Raw genomic sequence first — 13,076 nt, forward strand, 5'->3', positions numbered from 1 at the left:
TGGAACTCTGCTAGGCACTTCCCTCCATGATGAGTAATTTCCCCATAATACTGTTCTTATTTCCCCTTTTTTTTTTTTTAGAAAATCATGCATCCAACCGTACAGATTGCCTTGGATACCTCCACGATGGGACAGTGTCCTTAAAAGTCTTTCGGATGGTACTCAGTCAAATCTGTCTATCTGTCTATCTATTGCCAGATGCCTCAATCCCATTCGGGGTGGCCACAAACAAATCGCCTCCACATCGCCCTGTCCCCTGCCATTTCACTGCCCCGCTCCCAACTCACACCCCCATCCCAACTCACACCCCCCTCTCTCATATACCTCTCCACCCCATCCCTCCATCTCATCCTCGGCCTCCCCCTCCCTCGTCCCCTCTCCACCTCGCTCACATACACTCTCTTCGTCAGTCTTTCACCCTCCATCCTCTCCACGTGGCCAAACCACCTCAGTGTATTCCTCCTAACGCTTCCTATCACATCCACATCCACATCCACACCACAACGCTCCTTTATATTCTCATTTGTCAGCCTGTCCCTCCATGTGACTCCACAGGCTCCTCTTAAATAACTCATTTCCACTGCTCTCACTCTTGACTTGTGTCCTTCCAGCAACGTCCAATCTTCAATTCCATACGTTAGAGTTGGTATCACAATACTGTCATGTAGTAACTTTTTCACTTCCATGCTCACTTCCCTGCTTCTTATCACTGCTTTCAAGGAACCAGCAACCTTTCTTCCCTGCAGTACCCTTTCAAGCACTTCACTCTCCAAACCTCCATCCTTACTCATCACACTACCCAAGTACTTAAACGTACTCACATTTTCCAATTCCTCACCATCCAACCTCGCTGTACATTCACTGATTTCACCTCTCTCAAAGACCATCATTTTGCTCTTCCCTACATTCACCTTTAGATTCCATTTCTTACACACTCTCCCAAACTCATCCACCAAGCCTTGCAGCTCTCCTTTGTCTTCACTCAACAACACAGTATCATCTGCAAACAACAGTACAGGGAGTTTCCAAACACTACCCTCTCTCGCCAGGGCCACTCCAACATCCACTACCCTACCATGTATCTCTTTTATCGCCCCATCCATGTACAGATTGAACAACCATGGGGACATGACACATCCCTGTTTCAACCCACCCTTCAGATAGAAAAATTCACTCAGTTCACCATCCACACGCACTGCAGCCTTAGCACCATCATACATACTCTTCACAGCATTCAACAACTTCCCATCTACTCCATATGTTCTTAATACTTTCCACAATCCTTGTCTATCCACTCTGTCATACGGTTTCTCCAAATCCATGAAAGCCGCATACAACTTCTTTCCCTTCTCTAGAATCTTTTCCATTAAAGATCTAAGAATGAATATCTGATCTACACAACCTCTTCCCTTCCTAAAGCCTTCCTGTTCTTCTCCAACTAATTCCTCTGTTATTTCTCTAACTCTGTCAATAAGTATCCTACCATACACTTTTCCTATTATACTAAGAAGACAGATGCCCCTATGATTACCGCACACTTCATTTTCCCCTTTTCCTTTGTACAAGGGAATAATTATACCCGACTTCCAATCCTTTGGGACTCTACCTTCCTCCCAGGCCAATCTGCACATTTTCCACATCCATTCTACTACTATCTCTCCCCCATACTTCAGCATTTCACCACACACTCCATCAATTCCTGGGGCTTTCCCCAATTTAACTTTCTTCACTGCTTCCACAACTTCTATCCTACTGATTTCTTCCTGTCTTCTCACCTCCCTCCTACTCCCAGCCATTCCCTAGCCACTTATACTCACATTACTTCCATCCTATATGTTCAACAATTCCTTAAAGCGTTATCTCCATCTGCTCACTACTTCTCCCTTCTCCACTAGTAATCTGCCATTTTTATCTTTCACTTCCCTGCTAACTTCACTTCCACCCTGTCTTACTTTCTTCACCTCTTTGCAGAACATTTTCTTACAGTCTCTCCACTTTACACTCAAGTTCCTTCTAAATTCCTCATCTGCTCTCTTCTTACTAATCTTTTCACCTCTCTCTTTCTTTCTACATATAACTCTCTCTTCCGCCTCTCAACTTCTTCCACGCCCCTATTTCTCATCCATTCATTGTATGCTTTCTTCTTTTGTGCCACAGCCTGTCTCACCTCGTCCTCCCACCACGCTGTTCCTTGCACACCCCTCCATCTTCTCTTCACCCCACACACCACATCACATGCTGCACATATTTCTTCTGTAAATATCCTGCACACATCTTCCACGTCCCCCATCTGCTCCAATTCATATTTGCCCAATCGTTCCTCCGCTTCTATCTTATACTCTGCCTTTTTCTCATCCTCTTGTAACCTTTCCACTTTGCTTACAAATACTCCATCTTCCCATCCTTCCCTTCTATTTCTCCATCCTAATTGGACCTTGATTCTGGCCACCACCAAGTAGTGGTCAGAAAGTCCACTCCCCCAACCTCTATAAGCTCTTGCATCCATTCCACATTTTCGCATCCTTTCATCCACACACACATAATCAATCATTGCCTTCCTTTCATTCAGTTCACCACCCTCATCACATGCCATGTATACCTGTGGATCAATCAAATGCTTTCTTATATTCTAAATAGATACTGTCCACCCATCTCTCTTTTCTGTAATGTTTCTGTAACTCTACCATAGTAGCTTAATAGATTAGGAACACATGATTTTCCCTTTTTAATACCTAACTGCCTATCTGTTATCATACTGTGTTGTTCTAGATGTTTTACCCAAACTTTTGTTATCAGCTTTTCTAGCATCTTATTACAACACTTGTCAGTGATACTGTTCGGTAGTTGAGTGGATTTTGTCCATTCCCTTTCTTGAATAGGGGAACAGTGTTTACTTTCTTCCAAACATCTGGTAATTTACCTTGACCTAAGGATTCCTTGAATATGAAATACAATGGTCTGCTTATCTCTTCTGCACATTCATGTAGCATCCAACCTGAAATTCTGTCAGGACCATTTGCTTTTCCTTTGTCCAATTTACTTAACTCTTCCTGTACATCTTTTTCTGATTCTGTATTTGTATATTTGGTAACACGTTTTGGCATGCATGTTCCATATAATCTCTTTCAAAACTTCTTTCTTTTGTATAAGTGATCAGAAATTTTTGGCTAGTGGTTCACAAATATCTTTCTTTTGTGTGTAGATGATCCCCTCCTTCGTAATAGGCTGTATTTTATGTTTAACTTTGGTTTTTCTTCAGATGTGGTTGTAAAAAAACTTAAGTTTATCACTATTTTTATTTATAATATGTTCCTCAAACTGTCTCTGAACCTTCCTTCGTATCTTTGTATAATCATTTCTTGCATTGTTGCTTTGTGCTGTGGGATGTAATTTTGGACTCCTATTTCATAAATATCACTGAATTTTCTATATATAAGATTTAAATCTTGTCCTCCAAGTGCCTTTTCCCAATATGTTTCTAAGAAGTACTTCTTCAGGTCATGATAATTGCCCTTTTTGTAATTATAATCGTTTTGTAACTTTCATTACTAGTCACATCATATGCAATCCAGAAGTTACAATTTAATACTGCATGGTCATTTTTGACGAATGGGGGTTCATACATTATATTGTCAGTTTCATTTTCTTGCCTGGTAAATATAAGATCTAGTACTGATGGATCATCAAGTCCACTTTTTCAGGTGTTTTCCTTTACATGCTGAGTTAGGAAAAACTCCTGCACAAGATCCAGGAGCATTTGATCCCAACAGCTTTCATATCTTTTTACATGTAGAATATTCCAATTGATATTTGAAATGAAGTCTTCACTTAATAAATTCTTTCAGATTTCTCTTCCATTCTATGTATTAATGTTCTTAAACTTTGAATTATACTTTCTGCCAGGTCTTCATATTCGTCTCTCTCCAAGTGTTTGTTTTGGGTGGCATGTATAAGTTTGCCACAATTAATTTCCCTTCAGATGTGTTAATTTCTAATGCAATAACTTCTGCTTGTGAGGGTATATCTGATTTTATTTTTTTGACTTGTGGATTTTTCTTTGTTAAGATTATAATTCCTCCTCTCTTTCTTAAATTTCTGTCTCTTCTTCATATATTGTATTCCTCAAAGTTTAGGGTATCGTTTGATATCTATCCATCCATCCATCATCCAATCCTACATTGCCCCATGAGGAGTGTAGGAGCCCGGGGCTAGGCAGGTGGTCTCGACATTTAGGATGAGAGTGACCAGCCTCACTCATCCCTGAGTGGCATTACTTGAGCAATGAACCCCAACCACCCCATGGATATAAACCTTCACTGGCTCAATCCGATCGGAGTGCAATGATTACCCACTAAACCACCAGGCGTCAAAATTTGGTTATATGGTTACCACCCAGCGTAGTAAATGGTTTCCTGGTGTACAGGAAACCATTTGGCTTGTCATTCATTGTAGAGTCACCCACAGGCAGAAGGAAAAAGAAAGAATGAAGGAAATAAAGTCAGAAGAGGGAGTGTAAAGTCACCCGTAGGCAGAAGGACAAGGAAAGAATGAAGGAAAGAAAGACAGAAGAGGATGGAAGGAAAGAATCTTTGGGGTTAAATTTGTTTCAAGCAGGCAAATAATATGAGGTTCCTTTTCTTTGATGTAGTTTTCTGTCTCTGACAGTTTAAACACCATTCCATCTACATTTGAGTACATCAGCCTAACCATCTTGTTTACATATTTGCCATAACTTGAGTCTAGTACCTTCCTCCTCTTTGTTCCTTATTTGTTATGTACCATTTTCGTACCTGCAATCCAGTTACTTAAGAAAAAAAGTACTCTCGTCCTAATGTGATCTTCCCTCATTCTTTGTTATTGTCTCCTCCTCCTTCTCTTTTACTGTTCCCAATTCCTCTTGAGTTAGGCATCTTTTTACCCATACTTTTTAAAATTCCTCTTTTTCCATGAGTTTGCACTTTTTAATATTTCCTCCACAGTGTTCACACTATGGAAGGTTACTTTCAGGGGCCTTGACTTATTTCTTTCATATTTCCCTAGCCTTTTTTGATCCTCTATGTCTTTATTACAGATTTCCTCTGATACTTCCTTCAATATGCTCATTATATTTGCCATCCTCTTTTTGTCTGTTTTTTTTTCTTCCTCCTCTACAGTATATCAGTGATTACTATAGATTTGTTGATATCTGCTGAATCTTGGACCAAATTGGGGTTGATTTGGATTAAGTTGATATCTGCTGAATCTTTGACCAATTTTGGGTTGTTTTGGATTAATTTTTTCACTTCCTTATGCATTTTTCTTCAACTCTTGTTTCTTAGTCTTTCCTTACTTTCACCATTTCAGCATACGTAGTTTCCGCATCATCTTTGTAACACTGCATCATTGCATTCACCTGGGTTATCTTCTCTTCAGTATCACTGTTTTGGTCTATCAGACTGCTTGCTTGCCTGATTGTCTCTGTATCATTTCTGAACTCCTCCATAGTACTTTCATGATTGACAACTGTACTTACCATTTCACCAATCTTCCTTTCAAGTGAACCCACCACAACTGACAGCTCATCTATTTTTGTCTTTCTTGTTTAATTCCTTTACTAATTTTTTTTCCTATTTCTGCTATGCAATTGCTTCTTAATTTCATCCATTTCACTTTGAAATGCCCTTTTCAATGTGTTCACACATTATACTAATTTTGTTGTATGGTTCTCTTTCAACCAATTCCTGGTAGAAATCATCCTATATTCTACCTTTATCCCTCTTCTTAATTCCTTTCATATTCACTTTACTAAATATGGTGGTCCTCTTGTGTTATTACTGAGAAGAAAAAAAGTTTTTAAATTACGAGTATGCATCTCTTACTCGCCTGTGGTACCATAGTCAAAACATCTGGGACTTGATCAGCACATTCCTGCACTAATTGGCTGTATTCTGTTATTTGGGCAACATTTTTGCTCAAACTTGCTCTGTTATTTTAGAACACTATTTAGTTAAACCTAGTACAGAGCTTAACTCATATAAAAGTATTATTTATGTATGGTCCGTCTTGGCAAAGGGTGGCCAGCTTGGAGCGAGGTGATATGACGTGTTGTCTCTCTGACGCCTCAATTGTTTGTTTGTGTGTTCTTGTGTGCATGCGTGTCTGTGTGTTTGTGGGTGGGTGCATGCATGCTTTCACAGGTGTTTTTGGGTGAGTTTGTAACCTTCAGAGTATTCATGAAAACTAAGAAAGCCGTGTAGAAAAAGAATGAGGGAAAGATACTTCAGAAGGTAGCAGTGCAATCTGTAGTAAGTTCCTTTTGTGTTTTGCCATTGTTTTATATACAAGTTTACTTCAAGTTGTCTCAGTAAGCAAACAGTCTATTTATCTATCTGTCTATAGCCAGGTGCCTCAATCCCATAAGGGGTGGCCACAAACAAATCTCCTCTATGTCTCCCTGTCCCCTGCCATTTTGTTTCCCTCCCCCCACCTCACACCCCCTCTCTCTCATACCTCTCCATCCTTCCATCTCATCCTCGGTCTCCTCCTTCCCTCTGCCCCCTGCACCTCACTCACATACACTCTCCTTGTCACTCTGTCATTCTCCATCCTCTCCATGTGGCCAAACCACCTCAATGTATTTCTCCCAGCACTTTCTGTCACATCCACATCCACACCACAATGCTCCTTCACTTCCTCATTTGCCAGTCTGTCTTTCCGTGTAACTCCACATGCTCCTCACAGTTAACTAATTTCTGCTGCTCTCACTCTTAACTTGTGTCCTTCTAACAAGGTCCAGTGTTTGCTTCCTTATGTCAGAGTTGGTATCACAATACTATCATGCAGCAACTTTTTTACGTCCATACTCACTTCCCCACTTCTTATCTTTGCTTTCTAAGAACCAGCAACCTTTCTTCCTTGTTGCACCTTTTCAAGCACTTCATCCTCTAAACTTCCATCCTTATGCTTCATGTTCTCCAAGCACTTAAACACACACACATTTTCCATTTCCTCCTCATCCAGCCTCACTGTACATTCAGTGGCTTCATTTCTCTCAAAGACCATAACTTTACCCTTCTCAGCATTCACCTTTAGATTCCATTTCTCTCCATCTCTTCACTTCATCTCCCTTCTCCACGCTCAATCTACCATTTTTATCTTTCACTCCATGACTAACTTTTTTAATCATTTCTAACTCACTTTACCTCTTTCCAGAACATTGCATTACATTCCCTCCACTTTACACTCAAATTCCTTTCAAATTCCTCATCCACTCTCTTCATTTTCTCTCATGCTAATCTTTCCACTTCTCTTTTCCTCTCTACTTGTAGTTCTGACTTCCATCTCTCAACTTCCTCCATGCTTCTGCTTCCCATCCACTCACTATATGCTTTCTTTTGCACAACAGCTTGTCTTCCCTCTTCATTCCATCATGCTGTTCCATGCAACTTCTTGTGTCTTATCTTTGCCCCACACGCCACCTCACATGCTGCACAGATTTCTGTGAATATTTTACACATATTCCACCTCCCCCATCTGCTGCAAATCAAATTTACCCAATTTCTCCTCCTCTTTTCTCTTATATTCTTTCTTTTTTCCTTCCTCTTGCAACCTTTCTACCCTCCTTGTATGGACTACTTTTTCCTGTCTTTCTTTCCTTCTACTCATCCATTGCATTTGTACCTTGACTTTCATCACCACCAAATGGTGGTCAGAAAGTCCACTCTCCCAGCCTCTGTATGCACTTGCATCCATTACATATTTTCTTATGCTGTTATACACACACACATAATCAGTCACTGTCTTCTGTTCATTCAGCCCACCACCCGCCCTTCTCATCACTCACCACATATACCTGTGTATCATTTTGTGCCTAAAGAGGGTGTTGGCTATCACCAACCTCCTCCCCGCAAAAATGTCCACTAGAGCATCGTCATTCTCATCGACTTCTGTAGACATGGCCCACTCACCAATTACTCCATCCACCTTCACTTTCCCTACTTCTCCGTTCATATCTCCAATCAGAAACAGTCTCTCATTCCTCTAAAACTTTTCCATGCTCGCTTCCACATTTACCCACAAATTTTTTTTTTTTTTTTTTTTTTTTTTTTTTTTTTTTGACAGTGCTTGCACGGCCTTCCATTGGTGCATATACACACACAGTATCGCTCATGTTTGTATTCCTACTTTCAATCTTACCCACACAATCCTTGAACCAATTGATCCATACTCTCTTATATTCTCCTTCCATCTCTAGCGCACGAAATTACATACACCCTCTTTGCCTGTCATTCTTACCTACTCCCATGCATATACCCCATCCTTATTCCCACTTTCACACTCTCACCTTCCATTTAGTCTCGGATAATCCACATATGTCCACTTTGTTTTGTTTATCATCTAATTAAATGTTGCTGCTACACTTAAAAATAGTAGTAGTAGTACAAGTAGTAGTACTGGTAGTCATAGTCGGAGTCATTTTCATCATTGAAGTAGTAGTAGTAGTATTATGTAGTAGTAACCCCAGGCTCATCTGAATGAACACTCAGTGAAATGCAGGTTGAGGTTAAATCTGTTTTTCTGCACTCCATCCTTCTTTTGAAGGATAAGAATGAAGTAGAGGGATATTTGTATAACCAGGCAATGGAGTCATCCAGTTATAGCAGTGCAACAGTGTAAAAGCATCCCTTTCAGGAACCCATAAAAAATTATTAAAGGAGTTTTAAATACTCTATGTCATTTAGTTTGTTGCACATACAGTGTAAATAACTAGAATTAATGCATCAGCTGTGACAAACAGATGTTCCAAAATTCCTCATGGTGGGGTAGTCAGACTTATTTAGTAACCATCATGAAATGCCTTTAGATATGTGGTACATCAGCATCTTGGATGTGGCATGACATGCCTACCCATGAAATATGTTTACCTAACTCACCTTAGTTAAAGAGTTATTATGGTAGAAAGTTCCCCAGTTGGTGATACTGACACTTACCTGAGCAGAATGGAGTATCTGAGGCAGGGTAGGTTGCCAGTTAACCTAATATGCCATAACTTGTACTTTATGTGCTACTTTTGATACTGTATTATCATCCATTCTCCTCCTCTCTTAGCTAGTATTTTGGAACAATTTTTTGTAAGCAGATTTGACCCTTCTTTGGATGCTGCAGTAAATGGGTAAGGAAGTGCATGAATTTTGTTCATGGTAGCTATTGTTCGTTTGACTCTGGTCTTAACCTGGAGTGTAGAGATGAAAGATGATAGCATGCCTAATATACCATAGAATTTGTGTGATGCTTCTTCCAGAATCATTGTGGTACAAGGTTGAAAATCATTCTTATTTGAGGTTTGTTGTATTCCTTCAGACCAACTTCACACAAGGTATGTCAGCTCATGTGTTAACTTGGTTCAGATTTTCATCATTTTGCAGCTTTTTTTGCATAGTGCAGTGGCAAGAAATGACAGTGCAGTGGCCCTGCTTCAATTTAATAGCAATTCTTCATAACCAGCATCATATTCAAGCTTTAATCTGTTGTTATAGCTTAGCACTCATGTTGGAGAGATTGCAGATTTTGACTAGGTGATAGGAAAGAGAACATGAGAATACATTATTTGACGAGGTAGTTATTATTTTTTATTTATTTATTTTTTACAGAGATCAAGGAAAGAGGAAAGTACATGAGAGACTACACACTGGGGAGCGACCATTTGAGTGCAAGTTCTGCGGTCGAGGTTTCTGTGAATCTGGCAATCTGAGGAAGCACATGCAAGTTCACCTTCGTCGAACTGGGTCAACCTCAGGACCAAGGGAACAGATAGGAGATTCAGTACAGTCCTCTGCCTCAACAGCCAGCACCTCCAACCTTGGCACCTCTAACACAGCCACTCCCATCCGCAATAGTGCTAATTCCAACTCGAGTACTGTCACGTCAACCCATGGCACTTCTAGCTCAACACCTTCCTCCTACACGTCTGCATATACTAGCTTTGCCTTCACAGGTATTTCTTTAGCTAGGCATAACAGTGAAGTTGCCACCAACCTTACAACAGGTAGTGCATCTCATGCCTCCTCTCATGCTGCAGCAAACAGTCAACAACCATCCCATTCCTTGTTTCACTGTGCTGCAAATTCTAAAAACTCTGCTGCTGCTCCAGAGAATCATTCAACTTCACATTCTGTCCTGCATGGAAATGCTAGTTCAAAAATCTCCCCTCCCGTCACAGCACATAGTCACCAGACATCAAACTCTGTGCTTCAGGGAATTAATAATTCTGCAACATTAGGTGGAGGCATAACTCCAGGGGCTAGTGGTCATCCACTGGCTGCAGTGCGATCCCTAGAGGATTCTCGGGTTAGAGCTCCCCAAGGCAGCTGTGATAGGGATGGTTACAGAAATGTTGCTGCCCACCACTATCATCCAGTCCCTTGGGCCCTCTATCATCCCTAACGCTGACACTAACAAAATGCAGTTATCAGTGTCGGGATACAGCTCCCTAAGATACCTGTGAGAGGGATGGTTACAGGAATGTCACTGCCCATCACCATCATCCAGTTCTGTGGTCACTTTGTCATCCATAATACTGACAGTAACAAAGCACAGTTGTCAGTTTGCACAATATTGCCATTTATATTGTGCCTTGTTTGTTCTTCACTGACAACCGTAAAACAAAGCTTACCTGTACTTAAAAAAAAAAAAAAGATATGATTAGTTAAAATCTAGTTTTTCTATAAATCATGAATGTTTTCATATTGTCAAAAATGTCTGTATGTAGTATATCAAGCTAGATATTGTTAGAACTTACTTATTGCTGGTGCTTTGACAGTAGAATGATAGTTGGAGTGTGTTATTTCTATATTATAGGTAATAAGTTGATTACATAATAATTATAATGTACTGTAGATTTGGTGAAGGAGGAAAGAAATAATGTACCACTCCATTGTTTATTTAGGTGGTGTATAAGTATAGGTATAGGAAGCATCATCATTAGACCTACTGAAATTAAATGTAAGCAGTAAGAATCCTGTGTGTTCTGAAACAGTGTCTGGATTGTGGGGGGGGGGGGGTTTGGGTAGGTTTAACCTCCCCAAATAAACTTAAGACTCATGGAAATAGCCTACTCACAAGGACCCACTGTGGATCCTAAAAAGACCCCCCAAAATACGATGTGTTTATTATTAATAGGATGAAAATCATAGTTTTTGTTTTTGAAGGTACCAACATGCTTGCATGCATTGGCTTTGGTCACCTAATGGTCGCTGTCCATGCTGCTCGATCTCTGTCAGCTTCCCTATTTAGTCCCTTAACCCTGAGGTCAAACTCAGTGACCTCGTCCCAGGTCTTTTTCGGTCTACCTCTTACTACCCTACCCCAGCATTAGCACTTCTCACTTTCTGCACCCAGTTATCATCCCCCATCCTCTCCACATGCCCCAACCATCTCAGTTTACCTCCCCTCATCACAACACCAATACACTGGAGTCCCATCCTACCTCTCAACTCCTCGATCATAAGCCTAGGCCCCCCAGGCCTTGCACTCAAGGACGCACTGCACATCCACCTAATCTTTGCCATTTCCGTACGTTTGAATCTGTGAATATCCTCTTCCCTTATAGCCCAGGTCTCACTACCATACAGCAATACATTCCAAACACATGCCATATACAAAGATCCCTTAGCAAGGAGGGAGAGCCCTCTCAATGTCAAGAGAGGCAACAGCTCCCTGAACTTCTTCCAGCCACTCCTCACTAGCCACAAATCTAGCTCCTGCCCCACCTCCAGCACATAACATGTGCCCCAAATAACAAAACTCTTCCACACAGTCAAGAGACTCACCAGCAAGTTCAATCCTTTCGCACCTGGCAATATCCACATGCTCCCCCTGACACACTGCACGTGTGAAATCAGCATTATCTCGTGGTCTACCTCTAATACCACTGCGTCTCTGATGCATCCTCTTATCACAAACACTACACAAGATGGAATTACTGCCCATGCCCCTATGACAAATCGCACTGGGCCACTTTCCTTCTTCTCTGACAGTACCATCCTCAGCACTAGATACCATCACTCTTATTTTATCCGCATTTACTCTTAAGCCCTTGTGCCCCATACCATCTCTCCTCGTCCAAATTTTTGAGATAATTCTGAAATTGAATGAGACTTAACCTTTATTTTCAGTGTGACATTAGTTACTTAGGAGACTGTGATTCAGCTGCAGTCTCTTTGTGTCTGTCTGTCTATAACCAGATGCCTTAATATCTTAAAATCTTAAAGGGTGACCACAAACAAATTGCCTCCATGTTGCCCTGTCCCCTGCCAATTTGCTGCCCTTACCCCAACTTACATCCTCCTCTCTCATATACCTTTCCAGTCCATCCCTCCATCTCATCCTTGGCCTCTCCCTCTCTCTTTCCCCCTCCACCTCACTCACATACACTCTCCTCATTAGTCTCTCACTTTCCATTCTCTCCACATGGCCACACATCTCAGTGTATTTCTCCTTATGCATTCTATCACATCGACATCATAACGCTCCTTCACTAACTCATTGGTTAGTCTCTCCTTGTAACTCCACATGCTCCTCTCAAATAACTTATTTCCACTGCTCTTACTCTTGACTTGTGTCCTTTCAGCAAAGTCCAATGTTTGTGTCCATACGTTAGACTGGGGTTCACAATACAGCACTGTCATTCAGCAATTTTTTAGTTACATGCACACTTCCCTATTTCTTATCAGTGGTTTCATTGAACCAGCAACCATTCTTCCCTGCTGTACTCTCTCAAGCACTTCATCCTCCAAACTTCAGTCCCTACTCATCACACTATTCAAGTACTTAAACACACTTATATTTTCCATTTCTGCATTATCCAACCTCACTGTGCATTCAGTGACTTCATTTCACTTGAAGACCACAACTTTACTCTTCCCTATATTCACCTTTAGATCCCGTTTCCTGCATACTCTCCCAAACTCATTCGCCAAGCCTTGCAATTCCCCTTTGTCTTCATTTAATGATACAGCATCATGTGCATATAACAGAGCAAAAAGCTTCCAGATGCTGCCCACCCGCATTAGGGTTGTTCCAGCATCTACATCCCTACC

At 40.9% G+C, this 13,076-nt stretch overlaps 1 protein-coding gene across 1 annotated transcript in view; it reads left to right on the plus strand.

The window, feature by feature from the left end:
• Positions 1 to 10,984, plus strand: part of LOC145399677 (uncharacterized) — a 148,493-nt gene extending 137,509 nt beyond the window's left edge. Inside the window, exon 6 of the mRNA XM_080272223.1 lies at positions 9,630 to 10,984. Within this exon, the coding sequence (XP_080128349.1) occupies positions 9,630 to 10,422 (793 nt within the window). The 3' untranslated portion in view covers positions 10,423 to 10,984. The remainder of the gene's footprint in view (positions 1 to 9,629) is intronic.
• Positions 10,985 to 13,076: the final 2,092 nt, after the last annotated feature.

The sequence above is a fragment of the Coenobita brevimanus genome, chromosome 6 (assembly GCF_032717465.1).
Source record: "Coenobita brevimanus isolate Jiangsu-jjx chromosome 6, ASM3271746v2, whole genome shotgun sequence".
Taxonomy (NCBI): domain Eukaryota; kingdom Metazoa; phylum Arthropoda; class Malacostraca; order Decapoda; family Coenobitidae; genus Coenobita; species Coenobita brevimanus.